Below are 17938 nucleotides of genomic sequence, written 5' to 3'. Positions count from 1 at the left end.
ATGTTTAAATGCTATTAGACATAGCTGTCCACCAACAGGCCATTTGAAAGATCAATCAGGTTTCCTGTCTGACATCTCCACTTCATCCTTTGTAATATTCAGCAAACATTCTATATCGGACGAATTATTTTCCTCTTAGCTTTAACAGCTATATTATAACTGGGGTCTTCTATAGACACAATACTTTAAAATAAAGGAGGAGCGCTTGGGTGGCTCAGTTGGTTGGGGGTCCGACTTTGGCTCAGGTCATGATCTCATGGTTCATGGGTTCAAGCCCCGTGTCGGGCTCTGTGCTGACAGCTCAGAGCCTGGAGCCTGCTTCTGATCCTGTGTCTCCCTCTGTCTCTGCCCCTCCCCTGCTTGCTCTCGCCCTCTCTCTCTCTCTCTCTCTCTCAAAATAAACATTAAAAAAATAAATAAATAAAGTAAATGAAATAAAGAAGGCAACTCTGCCCAGATCTACCTACTACCCTACTATCCTTATTCAAGGCTCTCTCTTTAGGAGCCATATATTGAATGCTCTCGTATCATTTTCACCACTAACAACAACTTGATTTTGCATATTACTATTAAATATATTATTTTATATTATACACCTTAGAGCAAACCTGACATAAGCAATTAAAAGACGGCACCCAAGGACTTAATACCACTGAGAATAGCAGAACATATGAAAAGTTTAGAAAGGACAAGAAAAAGCGGAAAACTACTTCACTAGGCATATGGAAATTAGGAGTTCTGCTGGCTGGCTGCTAGAGACTTCATGATGAAAGCCAGCATGCTAGAAACTTGGAAGAGAAACTGAGAAAAGGTCTGTGCCCTCTTACAAGTTTATTACACTAACTACAAAATAGCAGTTTGCAAAGGCACAAATAAAGTGTGGGAGACTGAGATAAAGAATGAAACTTAGCAAGAGATGAGAAATAGAAGGACATAAAAAAGAATTGTTGAAGGCTTTGAAAGAAAAGACAAGGATGAACGATAAGCAGAAAGAACAGGAAAAGAATAGAGTGAATCCTAGAGGTTGACCTCATCACAGAGTATTTATATAAGAGATATGGACTGCAAGATAAGTTTGCTAAATACTTTGAGTAAGTTCACATCGTGACACCAAAATTTATGCAGGAGGTGTCATTGTTATTTACAGTTCATTAAAAAAAAAAAAAAAGAAAGAAAGAAAGAAAAGGAATAGCTATTTTTGAAAAAATTGAATCACACACTTGAAAGGACCTTGAAAGATCATCTGGTTCTTGACAAAGGAGTACAGCTGTCACCGTCCACCTGTTAGTAAGCACCTACAGCATATGTCTCAGACTTCCAGCCAAGGTCACACTCTTCCAGGGCATCCCCCAGCCAATAACTGAGCATGGCAGGTATATCAAAGCCTGGTCCTATGCACCGAACAAAAGACTTCTCTTTGCCCTCTGCTCCTGACTCCCTTTTATGTTGTCCAGACCTCTGTGAGATCTACCTAGGGACCTTCCTATCACAGGGATCAGATCAGCCTCCCCTTGCATCGGCTTTCTCTGCCTAATCATGGCTCCTCCACTTTTTATCTTTCATGGGCAGTGTGTTCCCTATCCCCCAGTACATTTCATGAACTCCTAACTCTATCTCCACAGCTGTCTCCTGGTGGATGTAACTAATGCCAAGAACATATTCGCCATTCACGTATCTGACAAAGGATGGAACAATCTTTGAAATACAGTAAGACAAGCCAATTGTTTTTTAGATGGACAAAGACTTTTTTTTTTTTTTTCAACGTTTATTTATTTTTGGGACAGAGAGAGACAGAGCATGAACGGGGGAGGGGCAGAGAGAGAGGGAGACACAGAATCGGAAACAGGCTCCAGGCTCCGAGCCATCAGCCCAGAGCCTGACGCGGGGCTCGAACTCACGGACTGCGAGATCGTGACCTGGCTGAAGTCGGACGCTTAACCGACTGCGCCACCCAGGCGCCCCCAAAGACTTCATTTAAACAGATATGCAAATGGAAAACAAGCACATGAAGAGATGTTCAATATCATAAGGCATCTGAAAAATAAAAAGTAAAAGCACAGTAAGATATCACTCACTACACACCTATTAGAAGAGCTAAAAAGACTGACAATTCCAAGTGAGGAAGAGGATGTGGAGTAACTGACATTTGCATACATTGCTGGTAGGAGTATAAAATGGAAGAATCACTTTGGAAAACAGTTTGGTTGTTTCCTATAAAGTTAAATTTGTATTTACCATATGACTCAACAATTACACTTCTACACACTCACTCTGGAGAAATGAAAACTTGTACACAAAAGAGCTTGTACAAGAATGTTCATAGCAGGTTTATTCACAATAGCCAAGAACTGGAAACAATCCAAACAATACGTGAAGGAACAAATTCTGGTATATCCATACAATGAAAAGAGTACTTGGCAATAAAATGAAAACAACCTACTGGTACACGTAACCACGTGAATGAATCTCAAAAACACTATGTTGAGTCAAAGAGCCAAATACTTAAAAGGACATATATGATTCCATTTCTATCGAGTTCCAAAACTAGCAAAACTAATTTGGAGTGATAGAAATTTAATCAGAGGTTGCCTCAAGGAGTGAGGGGCTGACTGCAAAGAAGTATGAGGAAATTTCCTAGGGTGATGGAAATTTCTGTATCTTGATTCAGTGGTGGTTACACAGGGGTATACATCTGTCAAAACTCATCAAACTCTACATTCAAAATGCATGCATATTACTGCATGTAAATTATACCTCATATAAAGTTGATTTCGTAAAATGTATTCCTGGCATGTATAAATACTAAATAAGTACTAAATACTAAGCAAACATATAAATACTATATCTAACAGTATTTGTTAGTATTGCAAGTGCAATATTTATCTCATTTACATTTAGATGGTTATTGCCAGAAAATTAAGAGGCTGTTGGTCTGTTTATTTTTCTTATAGCCAGAGGCCTTATCAAATTCCCTTATTCTGTCGTTTTTAACGGAATTCCTTTGGGTTTTGTGAGTATACAATTATACAAACAACAAAAAGAAATAACTTCATCTCTTATTATCCAACATTTTTAAGTTACTTTATTTACCTCTCTTATTGCATTTACTAGTCTTCAAAAGAATGTTAAGTAATAAAAAAAAAAGAATTAATAATAATGGGGATCACCAGATGGCCTTTCTTTTCTCTGCTTTAAAGGAAATATCTGAGTGTTTAGACTAGCAGTTGGATTTCTCATAAACTGTCAATATGTAATTTCTTTCCATTTTATTTTGTTAAATTTCTTCAAATGATTTTTCAGCTTAGATAGCATATGGCTTTTCTCCATTAAACCACTGATGTAATGAAATATGCTTATAGATTTCCTAATATTGCAACAGTTTGCTTCCCTTGAATAAAACATCTTGAATTATTCTTTTGATAAGGCAATGGATTCCCTTTTGAATATTCATAAGCTAACTTGAACTTTAGTTTTTTTGTTTTATACTATCTTTATCAGGTTACTATAAGGCTGGCTTCATAAAATGATTCAGGGCATTTCTTTTTCTTTGCCCTAGGAGAGTAAAAAATATTTAATTATCCATTGTCCTTTAAAGATTAAAAAGGATTTAAGGCATTTGCCTGTGTGTCAAGTCTTCATGCTATTTTTTATAGCGGATATTTAATGTCCAATTTTTCTAGGGTAATTAGTCTCTTCCTGTTTTCTACTTACTGGGTCACTTTTATTAGAAAGTCATTCAACATCTCCTAGGTTTTCAAATGTGTGGCTCTTGAACTTCAGTTAGTAATGTATACCACTGGAATTTCTTTCTGCATCATTGCCTCCTTTCTCTTTTGTATAATTTTGGTGTTGTTGGTTTTTTTTTCCTTAAATCAAAGTCAAAAGAGGATTACTGAGGGTGGGTGGCTGGCTCAGTCCCTGGAGCATTCAACTCTTGATCTCAAAGTAGTGAGTTCAAGCCCCACATTGGGTGTAAAGCTTACTTTAAAAAAAAAAAAAAAAAGGTTATCTGTCTTATTGGTGTCTTTAAAGAACCAGCTTTAGGATTTATTTAAGTTTGGGGATTTTCTCTTTTATTAATTCCAATTGATATCTTTATTCTTTTCTTACTAGTTTTGTTGCTAATTAAGATATATAACAAAATTTATGTATTTTTTCTTTCTTCTTTAATAATAAAGATATTTAAGCCTATAGAATTGCTTCAGTATAGGTTTCATTTGGTCCTATGTTTTCTGGTAGGAAGTGTTCAGATTTTAATTGCTTACTGTATGTCATTTTAATTTTTATTTCCCCTTTGATCTAAATGTTATTTACAAAGGTGTTTCTAATGCCCACTATTATAATTCTTGGAGTCTTTTTTTTATTATTTATTACTAATTTTGTTGGATTATGATCAGATAATATGATCAGATAATATGACCCAGATAAAATGTCTGGGATTTTAAGTTTATTAAGGTATTTTATGTAGCCAAGTATAGAATGTTTTTACACATTCTATATTTATACATGGACCTACCAAGTAAGTTATATAAATTACTGTACATTATTATATATGTATGCATATATATAAAATGCAAAATTCTGAGCATTTAAAAATGATAACCTAAACCACCACCCACTCTCAGACACATGCTCATGGTTCCCCTTACTTTGCTTATTTTTTTAATTCCTTTTCATAACAGGTATCCTTTATGATCTTATAACAAACTACGTAATTTACTTATACAGTGCTTACTGTTTATCCTGTCCATTCTACATGAATGTAAGGCGGACGAGAGCTGGAAAGTTTTGTCTATCGTTCACTGATGTATCCCAAAAGGTACAACGGTGCCTGGCACACACACATACAAAATACGTTAAATAAATAAATGATCGTGCCACATCACCACGCAAAAAAGCAAAACTACTGGTGTCCATTCATTCACTAACATCTTAGATGCTTCACCATCTACCACGTGTCAGAACCGTGCCAGTGCTGGGTTTACGTAAACAAGTCTCTGTCCTCACCCAGCCAATAGGGCACGCGAGACGGAACGCGAGCCAGTGAAGGATACCGTGAATCCATGAGAGATGTATTCGTCTCATAAATGTACTCTTTATACGTAATGATCCCAAAATGGCCGCACTAGCTAACTTTTCGGCCCTTATTGTCCTTTGCTTCTAACAAAAACCGTCGGGCTGTCAAATCCCTACAACGTACTGAGGAGGCTTCTAAAAGTGAGAGAGTCCTTGGCCAGTAATCGCCAATCCGCCTAACTACCTCCAAGGGTTTCACCGACGCGCGGGGCCCCAAAACCCACAACGCCGTCGGGACCGCAGTGGGAACGCAGTGTTTCACTGAGCGTCCTGGCTGCCCTCCGCACAGGCCAAGGGCGGACGGGTCCCGCGAGGCAGGAATCTGCCTCGCCCACAACAGGCGCTCGCCGACACTCTGGGTCCACTGAAGGAGTCCCCAGCTCCCAAGCGCAAAACGCACAAGCGGCAACCGGGACTCACCCGACATCACCCAACACCACACACGCATGCGCAGCAGCTGAGGGAAGACCCGCAGCCTTCGCCCGGTCCCTCGGACCGGAAGGAGTTGCTGGCGCTTCCGGCGGTGGTTGCCTCGGTGATGTCGTGGGTTCAAAGTACTCCCTTGGTCCAGGGTCCCGGAGAAGAGGGGGACGTGTTTGACGAGGAAGCGGACGAGTCGCTCCTGGTGCAGCGGGAATGGCAGAGCCACATGCTGAGACGAGTGAAAGTAAAGCTGCGTGGCGGGAGCGGGGAAGCTATGCCGGGTTGTGGGGGAGACGGGCGCAGAGTTGTCAGGAGTAAGGGTCTCGAGAGTAGAGGCACAGTGGTCGCAGCCTGGCCCGGCGCTGCCCTCCCCACCCCCTTGCCTTCCACTCCGGCCCGCGTCCTGCTAGGATTTTCCAGTGGGGTTACTTGAAGCCGTGTGAAACCACCGGGCGCGTTAGACGCTGGAAACAGACCAAAATAAACTTGGTCTGGACTTTGATGAGGATCACAGAGAAGGTGGGGGAGAAACGTATACACTGACTATTGCTAATTATGGCTGTCAAAGGACATTTTTTACCTGGGTTGCTTGAAGGGGTGAAGAGCGTAAAGTTAGGAGTGGTATTAATCAAGACATATGGAAAAAGTGAACTTAAGAATAACGAAGAGCGATGAAGGGAAGCTACTGGTGGCTAGGTGAGGGAATACTGAAGTTGGTTTCTTTCTTATTTGTTAGGTGTGAATTACCCGTATCTCATTTGCCTCATTATTCACTGAAACTAAGCTTAATACCACATCCCCAATTTCCAGTTGGAGCACTCAGAGCTTAGTTCCCATGGCGAGTTTGATTTACACCTAATATCATTGCCAACCATTAAATCGCCCCTGATCTGCCCTTAATGTATCAGGAAAATGTTTGCTTAGCCCAACAACCTTGTTACCAGTTTCAGAAATGCTTTATGTGAAGCGTGGGCTGGACCAGTCAGTAGTGATCATCTTTTGAGCGCTGTGGCACCATTGAAGATGCTGGACAAAATCCCTGCCCACAGAGAGTTTGCAGTTTATTTGAATTTAGGTATCAAGAAAAATTTCTAAAATCACACTTTTCTTTTTTTTTGCGAACCCAGTTGAGTTCATTGTTGAAGACCTTTGATAACCTCTTTACTGCCCTGCCTTGTCACATCAGTCAAGGCTGCCTAGGGGTCAGACATGTAACTCTCTCATTTTCCTTTCTGTGAAGCCATTTTTTTTTCTTAATTTTTTTTTAACGTTTATTTATTTTTGAGACAGAGAGAGACAGAGCATGAACGGGGGAGGGGCAGAGAGAGGGAGACACAGAATCTGAAACAGGCTCTAGGCTCTGAGCGGTCAGCACAGAGCCCGACGCGGGGCTCGAACTCACGGACCGTGAGATCGTGACCTGAGCCGAAGTCGGCGGCTTAACCGACCGAGCCACCCAGGCGCCCCTGTGAAGCCATTTTTAATAGGGTTTTTTTTTTTTTTAACTGTGTAGGAATCATTATTTTTAAATGTGCCAAGTAAGTCTAGACTTCAGCAGTGAGATAGGCCAATAATAAACTTTTATGAGAAGCATTGTCTGCTTTGGTTGTGTGACTGTGTCATTTGTTATGGAACCATTATGTTAAATAGTAAATAGTGAAGGCCTGTTTCATCAGTTTTCTAAATTGGTCCTATGACTTTCTAGAGAAACCTATAGTGGTTCACGTGGTGTTAATCACAGCCACAGTTCTTCGTTATTTATTTTTAGGAAGGTTACAGAGATGGAATAGATGCGGGCAAAGCAGTTACTCTTCAACAAGGCTTCAATCAAGGTTATAAGGAAGGTGCAGAAGTGATTATAAACTACGGGCAACTCAGAGGAACATTGAGGTAATTTTGTAACTTAAATGCTGAGAGTCAGTTTAGCCTCAATACTACTGGAGGACTTTTGAAAAGTCGTAGGTAAAAATAAAGTATTTGAACTGAAGTGGTTTTCCTAATGTTAAATCCACAAAAGAGTACTGCAGAGTATAGAATACTATTGCCTTCAAAAAGTCAAAAATCATCACTTCATCCACTTTAGTATGTGAGTCAGGTGTGGTCCTTTATTGCAAGGAAATGATAGGAAGGTGGATATTTTTTGCTACTGAACTACCACTAAACTGTATCTCAATTTAAAAGATCTTCACATGTGGCAGAACACAATATGACAGACTTCTAGACTAGAATTACATGATGAGAATTATAACTGGTAATAGAGAGGGAAATAATTCCGTTTATCTTAGTGCTGAACATTGGATACCTGTCACGATTCCATAGTAATAATGGCATATGTCAGGGCCAGGTAGTCAGATGGCACATGGAGCTAGGAGCATGATAGGCTTGTCTTCTCTGACGTTGTATACCTTTTAAATTGTCCTCTATAGAAAAAAAAAAAAACAAACAAAACATAAAATTTTCAAAGAATCACTAATTTTTAAAAGAGAAGAAAATGGGGCACCTGGGTGGCTCAGTCAGTTAAGCAGCCAACTCTTGATTTTGGCTCAGGTCAAGATCTCTCATGAGATCTAGCTCCACGTTGGGTTCAGGAGTGAGCATGGAGCCTGCTGAAGATTCTCTGTCTCCCTCTGCCCCTCCCCCCTCTCTCTCTTTAAAAAAAAAAAAAAAAATTAAAAAGAGTAGAAAATAAGTCATCAAAACAAAAATTTCATTTTTTGAGCTTTTAGAAAATTCAACTATCAGATATCAGAATTTAGAGTCTACTACGGTGGGAAAATGATCAAGTACTCATTTTACATCAAGTTAAATCTTTTATAATCTCAGAAAACTTATTGCTAAATCTTTTGCATCAATTGATTACATTTTTAAAACATGACTACTTTTCACAACAACCATTATTTTATGTCATGATTACCTGAACGATCTGAAATGGCAGAAAACAAAAAGTACTGTCTGTACTAGAAAAATAAAGAAAAATATTTGTTAGGACTAGAAGAATTCTTAACCTTCTTCAAGAAAGTTGTTAGCTCAACAAACAGGGTCTATTCTATAACAAAGTTGGGAAAGAGAAGTTGCCTCAGAACTTTTTTCCTGCCCCGCAGTGTTTTGATGGGAAGCACCTATATGGTTGGAACAATTGTTTTCAACCTTGGCTGCACCTTGATATCAGTTGGGAAGCTTGAGACTCTGATTTCATTCGTCTTGGATGTGACCTAGACCTTGACAGTTTTAAGAGCTCCCCAGGTGATTCTAATGGATATCCAAGTCTGAGAATCACTAGTCCAGAAACTGTTGGATGTCGTTAAAGGAGAAACTAAGTTTTGTGATCTCTTCTCTGAGTTGCATCCCTTTTAAGTGGAAGCTACACAGTCACAAAGAGAAAACCTAAAATCAAGAAAAGTGGATGGAATTGTGAAAGAGGTCTTAGGAATTATAAGCAGTCTAAATGGTTACTCCAGTTGTTTAATTTTTATCAAAAGATAATGTCTTTATATATTTTAAAATCCATTTTACCATTACTTTCCTGATTCTGACTTGCATCATTGATTTCTTTTTGCATGGTGTTATGTGGAAAAGAAGCATGTAGGGTTTAGCATCAGAAATTCAAAAAGCCTCTGATTCGTTCATTTTTTTTCCTGTTTAACTCTTGTTTATATTTTCATTCAGTGCTTTGCTCTCCTGGTGTCACCTTCATGATAATGGTTCAGCTCTGATCAGTAAAATAAATAGTCTTCTGGATGCAGTTGGCCAGTGTGAAGAGTATGTGCTCAAACATCTGAAATCAATCACGTCTCAGCCCCATGTGGTAGATTTATTGGACTCTATTCAGGATATGGACCTTGGTCATGTAGCTCCAGCTGAGAAAAAGATGGATGAAGGTAAAGATGAAAGACTCTGTGAAAATAATGCTGAGCTTCACAAAAACTGTGGCAAGAGTCTTAGTGAGGCAGATTGTTCATCTCTAGAATGTTGTAGAATACAGGAGCAGCCACATTCTGAAAACCCAAGCCTCACATGGATTTTAGAACAGACAGCCAGTTTGGTCAAACAGCTGGGGGTATCACTTGATGTATTACAGCACCTCAAACAATTATAAAAATTCTCTTCATGTTTCTAATGAAAGTAATGTTGAGAACATTTGTTGGAACACTTTGTTTCTTAACAAACTAACCAAAATTTGTAGTGGTTTCTACATGGAACACATCACTTGTGTGGAAGTTTGAAATGTCTTCAAAATTAACACTATTAAATGTAATAAGAGCTTTTTTTCTTTGTCACTGGTAATTTTTATGTACTTTAAGGTACAGTCAGAAACTCTAGTTGCGACGAGTTTCGGATCAAAATCAGGCATTTTCAGACTCATTAGCAAATTGAACAACAATCAAATGCATTTTGTAAGGACCTAGCTCTGCTTTCTCCTCTTGTCACTCTCAGGTGATTAGGACAGTATCACCAATTAATCAGACCAAAGTTACCATTAAATAGCCTGGTGGATAACACTGTAAATAGCCACACATAGGTGTATAGAAATATATATATTGAAATTAAGAGGCTATAAGTATAAGAAACTGAAGAAATGTTTATACTGATGATTTAAAAACTACTAAAATTCATTTTAGTTTTGTGTTAAAGGCAAGGCCATACAATTCTATGGAAAATACAAAATATATTTCATGTTCAAAGTACCTACTTAGTTTTTCCAAGTATTAATGAGTTAGGAGTTGTGTTATCCAGCAATGTGCCAGATTATTTCTAAACTGCAGTTTGTCTCACATGTTCACATAGTAGTAAAACACTGAAACCACTGACTTCTGTATTACCTCGTAGCAATATTCTTTGTCTAGCATAGACAAAATTAGATCAAGCTTTTGCTCTAGGACCTAAGCATATAAAATCAGGAAAGGAATTTTCAGCACTTCCTTGGCCTAAAACACAAAGTTGTGTGAGGTGCCTGCCGTCAAAGGCATCCGAATAATTGACCTTTGTCAATGGCCTCAATTGCTTTTTCACCAGTATTTATATTTAGTATCTACTCTAAAAGACAGGCATACTAAGATGGAGAATCCAACATCTTTCAAGAGATTAATAAAATATTCTATTGAGATCTTACCACCTCCTGAAAGTTCATAGAAAATGAGAAATTAAAGCAACAAATTTGAAGTCAGAAGACCATATACTGGGGTGTCTGGCTGGCTCAGAGGAGCATGTGATTCTTGACCTAGGGATGGTGAGTTCAAGCCCCACACTGGGTGTAGAGATTACTTAAAATGTTTTTAAAATAATAATAGTAAGTTAAAAATAAAAAGACCGTATACTGTTTTAGGATTTCTAAAACATGCTAAAGATAACCAAGTACCATTTGACATCACCTTTAAAAAAAAATGCTTATATCTCTCTAGATTAAACACTATTTCAGAAATTTACTAATTTGTCTTGTTACATATTCTTTTCTGTGTTTATGGATACAGCCAAAATCTCAAATCCACATGGAATATTATAAGCAGTCTCTAAGTCTGAAAGTGTTGTTCTGCCCTGCATATTAGATATGAAATTTCCATCCCTAATGATGCCTCTCAAGAAAGTCACCCTGAGTGAAAATTTCACAAGTGCAATAAACCTTGAGATTTTATCTGGGCTCACCCTGCTAAGGTTCTCTGAAGATAACACCCCTTGCCACCATTGATAATATGGTGTTTTTGTGCAGATGTTCATAAAGAGGGAAATCAAGAGAATTAGCTGAGTGGATGGGGCTGTTGGTCAAAAACATCTCTTAAAATTGCTTTGCCTTTTAAAGACAAGTTTGTGGACTGCAGAGGAGTATTAATGGTATGCTTATTATACCTGTGTTCAATGAACGTGAGTAAGGGAAAGAAACCTTGCTCGCATTATGTGTTTTGCTTTGACACCTCTGCTATAGGCCTGCCAGTTCTTGTCATGAAGGACCCTAGCCGACCATAATGGTAAAGCAAGACTGCCCCAGAGTGGGCACAGCCCGACACTCAAGGCCCAAAACCCATACATTAGGCCTGAGTGATGTGGCTTCCTTACAAACAGGATTTTCACCTTAAATAATTTCTAGATGCTGAAATACCCAGAGCTTTTTTGTTTGTTTTAATGGGAGGGAGAGTCCACAATACTCTGCTTTTTGGACATTTCAGTTGCTAGAGCTGCTGAGGCCACCAAAATGTTTGTGATACACAAGCAGGAAGTGGGCAGCTGAAGTTACCTACCTGCATCCTTATCTCAGTTATATCCTTAGCACTGCTTGTTAACTGCTTCTGTGGTACATCAAAACAAAAGCTTTGAAACAAATCCAAGTTGGGATTCTTCCCCATCTCCAAATTAAAGTTAAAGCTTTATGTTCCTGTCTAAGAGGGACATGCAGATATATATAAGAATAGTCCTTAACGTGTTTTAATAATCTTGTTAATTTCAGACCAATGGATGTAGTAAATGTCCTATGCTCTGTTAATAAACTATCAGGCCTTTTGCTCTACAGAAGTTCTCAAATCTTCGCCATGACGATACTTCACCCGCATAGTTTGCCCTTCTTGCATCTGCTGTCCCACACTTCTCCCAGCAAACCCCCTGGAAGAGGAGTCTGCTGTCGCTCCCTGATTGCTTTCTCCCCATTCACTCCTCAGCTTCAAACTGCTTTTTTGCTAGGGTCACCTACAGCTGAAGTCCCAGAACTGCCCCTCGATGAGTTGTCTCCTCCATCCCTGAACATGATGACCGTCCCTCCACGGCCTTCTGCAGCAGCACTGTTTCTTCTGTTCTCTCACTGTTGCCTATCATTTTGCTAAGTCCCCTTCTCTACCTGCCTGAGGATTCCACAGAATTTCATTGTTGGACCTTTTTTTGTCTTTGTACTCTAACCAGATCATCTCCTTTGTTCCCACGGTTTCGATTATAATCCTAAAGCTAATATTACAACCCCTGTTTCTCTCCCAAGCCCTAGACCTGTATTTCCAACTGCAGTCTCTCTTGCCCGTCTCAGTGGCTTAGCCGTACATGTCTAAAACACCTCCTTTCAATCTTCTCTCCTCCCTCCCATCCCAAACTGCTTTGCCTTTCATATTTTCAGTCTTTTAATGTCATCTCTGTTTACTCAAAGCTAGGAACCTTTTTTTTTAATTGAGATATAATTGATACAAAATATAGTATATTTCAGGTGTACAGTACAATGATTCAATATTTGTATATATTGCAAAGTGGTCACCACAATAAGCCTAATTAACATCCATCACCATACATACAGTTTTTTTTCTTGTAAAGAGAACTTTTAAGATCCACTCTCTTAGCAGCTTTCAAATATACAACACAGTGTTGTTAATTATAGTCACCACACTTTACATTACATCCCCATGACATTGATTTTATGACTGGATGTTTGTAAAAGCTAGAAATGTTTAAGTCTTTCTCTTTCCTTTGCTGTCATACCCTACTTCCAATTGGGAGTTTTTGCATCTTTAGAACATACCTTGAATCTGGCCACCTTTCTATTCACTGGATTTTAATTAACCTTTGCACTGGCCTCATCACTAATGTCAGTACCTCCAATCTAGTGCTCTTCCTGTTCGTGCTCCACTGCCACCATTATCTACCTGAACAGTTTCCTTCTAGAGTTTAGAGCCTATACCTCTTCCCTTTTTTTCTATTGGATAAGTTATAAACTTGAGTTTCATTTCTGGACCTAAGCTGCATTGTCAGTCTGATTTCCCATCATGCCTCCCGCTCCACCATGCACATTACGCTTCTTTATGAACAATACTCTCTGCTTTATGGACAATTCCCAACTTCTAAACTTACTCACTGCTGACTCTTCTTCCCAGAATACATTATTCCACGTCCTTCCTTCCCAGAAAATTCCTATATATCCTTCAGTACCAGCTCAGATTTCAACTTTCTCAGGCAGAGTTGGTTGCTCTTCCCAGTATGCCTTCATCATTTTGAGTATCTCAGACTTCAAATTTATTCAGGAAATTGCCTTATTCATTGTTACATCCCCAGTACTTAGCATCATACCCTATACTTAGATGCATAGGTGGTGCTTGATGAGAAAGAGAGAGAGAAAAAAAAAAAAAATGACTCTACTAGCCAAAATGAAAATAAAACCAGAAATTTAGGATTCAAAAATATGTCCTGTTCTTTTGTTTTGGGAAAGGAAAAGGAACGTTTGTATTTCATTTAAAAAAAAAAATGTTTCTTTCATTTGTATGTTAATAAAATCCATATACCCAAATTGTGTATCATCTTATACAAGGCTAAATAGTAGCATTAAGACAATACTACTTACCACTCATTTAAAATTGCACTAACAAAGGGGCACCAGGGTGGCTCAGTTGGTTAAGCGTCCGACTTTGGCTCAGATCATGATCTCGCAGTTCGTGAGTTTGAGCCCCGCATCAGGCTCTGTGCTGACAGCTCAGAGCAGCTGGAGCCTGCTTTGGATTCCATGTCTCTCTCTCTGTGCCCCTCCCCCACTCGTGCACTGTGTCTTTCTCTCTTAAAAATAAATAAACATTAAAATTGCACTAACCAAATTGTGATGTCACATTTAAAGATACAAAATTACATTTGGAGTACAGTTTCAGCTCTTAAGAAACGGCAGAAAGAAACCATGAGAGATGAAAACCAGAAAGAAACACAAAAATACTTGTTTTTAGCAGGATGTCTGGTGCATAATATCTGATAGCAGGAAGGAGTTGGAGGGAATGGAGGAGTGGGAAAGAAATCGCTAACAAATACAGTGTTTACAAGATACAGGCACTGTTCTGAAAACTTTGCATATATTAATTTGCTTCGTTCTCATAACAACCCCATGCAGCAGAGCTATTAATTATCCCCATCCTAGCGATGAGGAAACTGGGGCACTGAGAAGATGAAGCCGCTTTTCCAATTCACAGTTATTAAATGGCCCAGTTGAGATTTAAAGCAAGGCAAATCTAGTTCCACAGTTTGTGCTCAGGGTAGATGTGTGCTGAATAATAACCCATTAGCAGGGGCCATGTTTAGTAGAGGGACTATGGGCTATATTTTCCCCTCACTGTTAATTTCTACTTTTCTGCAGTTTTCAAATGTCCAGTCAGCAGGTATTATTTTTATAATAAAATATCATGTGATAATCAGCAGCTCCAAAGAATGAAAAATTTACCAGAAATCTGTTTGCTATATATCTAGAAAAAGAAAAATACCATTTCCCTACTGGGGCAAGAGAAACTTTAGGAAGTGGTGTAGAAAGTTGTGTTTAGCATATTCAGAAATTGAATTCTCCTTAGACTCCTTAGACTTTCTGCACTTCTCATAGAGAGGATAATTTGTGCTACGTATTTTCTGATAATGTTTCTTGAGCTTTCTAAATTCCTACTTAACTTTCAAAAACAGCTCACTGCATTGCTAGAGATCTGCCAAAAAGAACCAAGTGTCCTTAACATACGCCAAACTTCATTTCCTTGCCCTATAAATAGTGTGATCTCTCCAGAAGGAATGTTAACAAAGTATGACAAGACCCACCTATGATGGATTCAATTCTGCGGAAGTTGAATCCTCCTTGTTCTTTCATGCTTGGGTAGGCAATTCATCTCTGAGAGAGAGGCCCTCCTGTCTGGATCCTGTTTATTTCCAAGGAGCTGCTGAATTGGTTGGCCACTGGGTGGTGCTGTGCATCGTGCTATGTGATGTCCTTTTTGCTTAGTCTTCGCGGTCACAAGGGCAAGACAATGATTATTATCCCTAAAGCCAGGCCAAACAGATTGAGTCATTTCTAACACTGGGCGAGTAGGGAGAGTTTTCTGAAGAATGTCAAGAAACTCAAAAACTGAGGATGTCCCCACCTTTTTAATTCTAGGTTGAGAATTTTTCTAAATCAAAATAACCAATCATAAGGAACCCTGTTCCCAAGAAAAAGCACCTTTTATACTCCAAATCCCTGAGGCCTAAAATTAAATATCTAGACTGCAATATATATGGCTTTTATCAGAATTGATATAAAATTATAATTTCACACGCTTGAAGTATCTATTTTGTCAGGCAGGACTGTGCCTAAAGTGTTTCAAACAATCTCTCTCTCTCTCCCTCCTTCTCCACCTCTCTCTTTATCTCTCTTTCTCTACCTCTCTCTGTGTCTCTACCTCTCTACGTCTGTCTCTATTCTGCTTCTCTATCTCTCTATCTCTATCTCTCTCTTTCTCTCATACACAAACACAACTTCTCAGGGAGAGACAACTTACTTTGTTAACCTATCAAATATATAACAGCCCTTTTTTTAGTCAACAAATCTACGGCCAAATAGGTTTTCCTCACGTCAAATGCAACTCTTTCCAGCTACTATTAGGCCTGTTTTCTTAGGACGTGCCTAGTCACCATTATGTAATATTGCTTTGTTACTTATAAAATAAGTGTGTAAGTTCTATAAGAATTTTTTTGGCATAAAATATAAATAACTTGTCAAATCCTTCGTAATAATAAAATAAGAGTGATTTGACAACAATACTACTGACAGTCCTTGCCAATAAAGCAAAACTGAGCTGAAATGGGGATATAATATAAATAACCTGAAAATAAAAGATGTTTCTTTTTCTTCTTTGGAAACACTGCAAAACATTTCTTTTCAAATCAGACCCTAAAATAACCAGGGACTCTTATTTGTGATTATAAACTTTATGGTAAAACATCAAATGATACTTGGGGCGCCTGGGTGCCTCAGTTGGTTGAGCATCCGACTTCGGCTCAGGTCATGATCTCACGGTTCATGTGCTCGAGCCCCGCATCAGGCTCTGTGCTCACAGCTCAGAGCCTGGAGGCTGCTTCTGATTCTGTGCCTCCCTCTCTCTCTGCCCCTCCCCTGCTTGCGCTGTCTCTGTCTCTCAAAAATAAATAAATGTATAAAAAAATTAAAAAGAAAACATCAAATGATACTTTAGGGATCCTCAATGAGGAAGTCACTTACTTATTAAAAACTAACCATAAATTTTTTATTTGTAGTAGATATTCCTGTTATGGAGTTGATTGTGGAAAGAAAACCCATTTAATGCACTTAGACATTTAAATCCCAAGTGGGAGCCAATTAAACTATTGTCATTTGAAATCATTTTGTTTTGCTATTCAAGATGCCAAATAATTTATAATCAGTCTGTGTTTTAATCTTCTTCTAGAACTGTATCAGGTTCATATGAAGTCTGCATTCTGGCAGTGTTCATTATGATTATGACCCCATTTGTCAGCTCAGAGGCCATTTTTACTTCTGTCCATGTGCTAGGACAAAGGACTGCCTTCATGAAGGTAGCAGCAGCACCGAGATCAGAGATGTGACCCATGTTCATTCAGCTGCTCACAGGCTCTACCTCTTTAGTGTGAACATGAGACTCCTGACCTCATCACAGGTTACTGCTGTCGCCAAGGAAGTAACCAAGGGACGACTGGAGAAAGGTCAGGCAGAGTAAGTAGCCATTAACATACTGTTCCGTTGATGGAAAGAATGAGTGGAAAGGCTGACAAGCACACTGAAGATCAGTACAGCTTTTGGTTTGATACAATGGGGTATGTATCAAATCAAAGATGCCCTACCTCTAGGATTTGATCTAAGGAAATAATCGAACAGGTAATAAAAACTCAGCACAAAGATACTCATGGCCACATTCCATCTCGAGGAGAGAAAAAAACAACCTAAGTGAACAACCTTAAAAGAATAGCTAAGGAAATTATAATCCATGTATTCACAGAAGTGTTACACACCCATTATAAGTTATCATAATGAGAAAAAAGGAAAATACTTATGGGGTATTTGTAAGTGAAAGCTACTGTAAAAATGTCACATACCTATGTGGACAAATTACATTCAAAAGTGTGCATTTTACAGATTAAAAACTGCAAGATTATTCTCAGATATAGTGATGTATTAATGTGGTAGGATTAGAGGAGGTTTTTTTTTTCTTCTTCAGAATTTTCTTTTATGTTGTGCTGTTTTACGATAAGAAAAGAAAAATATTTGGAAAACTCTTCATTTTTAAGAACGATGTAGGCCTTATCCTGAAAATCAAAATCTGGAAAAAAAAAAAAAAAAAAAAAAAGCAAATGTATTTAATTCAAATCAGAAAAAAATCCCCAGACTACTATCTGGTGAGGGGGCATATAACAATAAATCAGAAAAATTTATTAAGTTTATAATTTTTTCGATTATATCAAAATCTTAAATTTATTTCTTGAAGTATACATAATCAACCTTAAACCCTAATGGAAGAGAAAGGGGGTATGAATATGCTAGAAGCCATTTCTATCTGCCTTTAGTGCATTTTCTTTTTTTTTTTTTTTTTAATGTTTATTTTTGAGGGAGAGAGAAAGAGAGAGAGAATGGGGAGGGGTAGAGAGGACAGAGAGAGAGGGGGACAGAGGATCTGAAGAGGCCCTGTGCTGACAGCAGAGAGCCCAATGCGGGGCT

The 17938-nt window shown here is 38.5% G+C and overlaps 1 protein-coding gene across 1 annotated transcript; it reads left to right on the top strand.

Moving 5' to 3' along the window:
• The first annotated feature begins 5586 nt into the window (after positions 1-5586).
• On the top strand, positions 5587-9765 carry YAE1 (YAE1 maturation factor of ABCE1). The gene is made up of 3 exons (XM_030307718.1): positions 5587-5743; positions 7268-7389; positions 9166-9765. Exons 1-3 carry the CDS (start codon positions 5615-5617, stop codon positions 9593-9595), a joined length of 681 nt encoding a protein of 226 aa, XP_030163578.1. The 5' UTR covers positions 5587-5614; the 3' UTR covers positions 9596-9765.
• Positions 9766-17938: the final 8173 nt, after the last annotated feature.

This window comes from Lynx canadensis, chromosome A2 (genome assembly GCF_007474595.2).
Source record: "Lynx canadensis isolate LIC74 chromosome A2, mLynCan4.pri.v2, whole genome shotgun sequence".
NCBI lineage: Eukaryota > Metazoa > Chordata > Mammalia > Carnivora > Felidae > Lynx > Lynx canadensis.
The sequence above is the reverse complement of the archived record's forward strand: the minus strand, read 5'-3'. Positions and strand labels throughout refer to the sequence as shown.

Excerpts from the sequence above, each read along its gene's own strand:
- YAE1 (XM_030307718.1), top strand. The coding sequence starts at position 5,615 with ATGTCGTGGGTTCAAAGTACTCCCTTGGTCCAGGGTCCCGGAGAAGAG. Across the intron at positions 5,744-7,267 it reads ACATGCTGAGACGAGTGAAA|GAAGGTTACAGAGATGGAAT; the intron begins GTAAAGCTGCGT and ends ATTTATTTTTAG. Across the intron at positions 7,390-9,165 it reads CAACTCAGAGGAACATTGAG|TGCTTTGCTCTCCTGGTGTC; the intron begins GTAATTTTGTAA and ends ATTTTCATTCAG.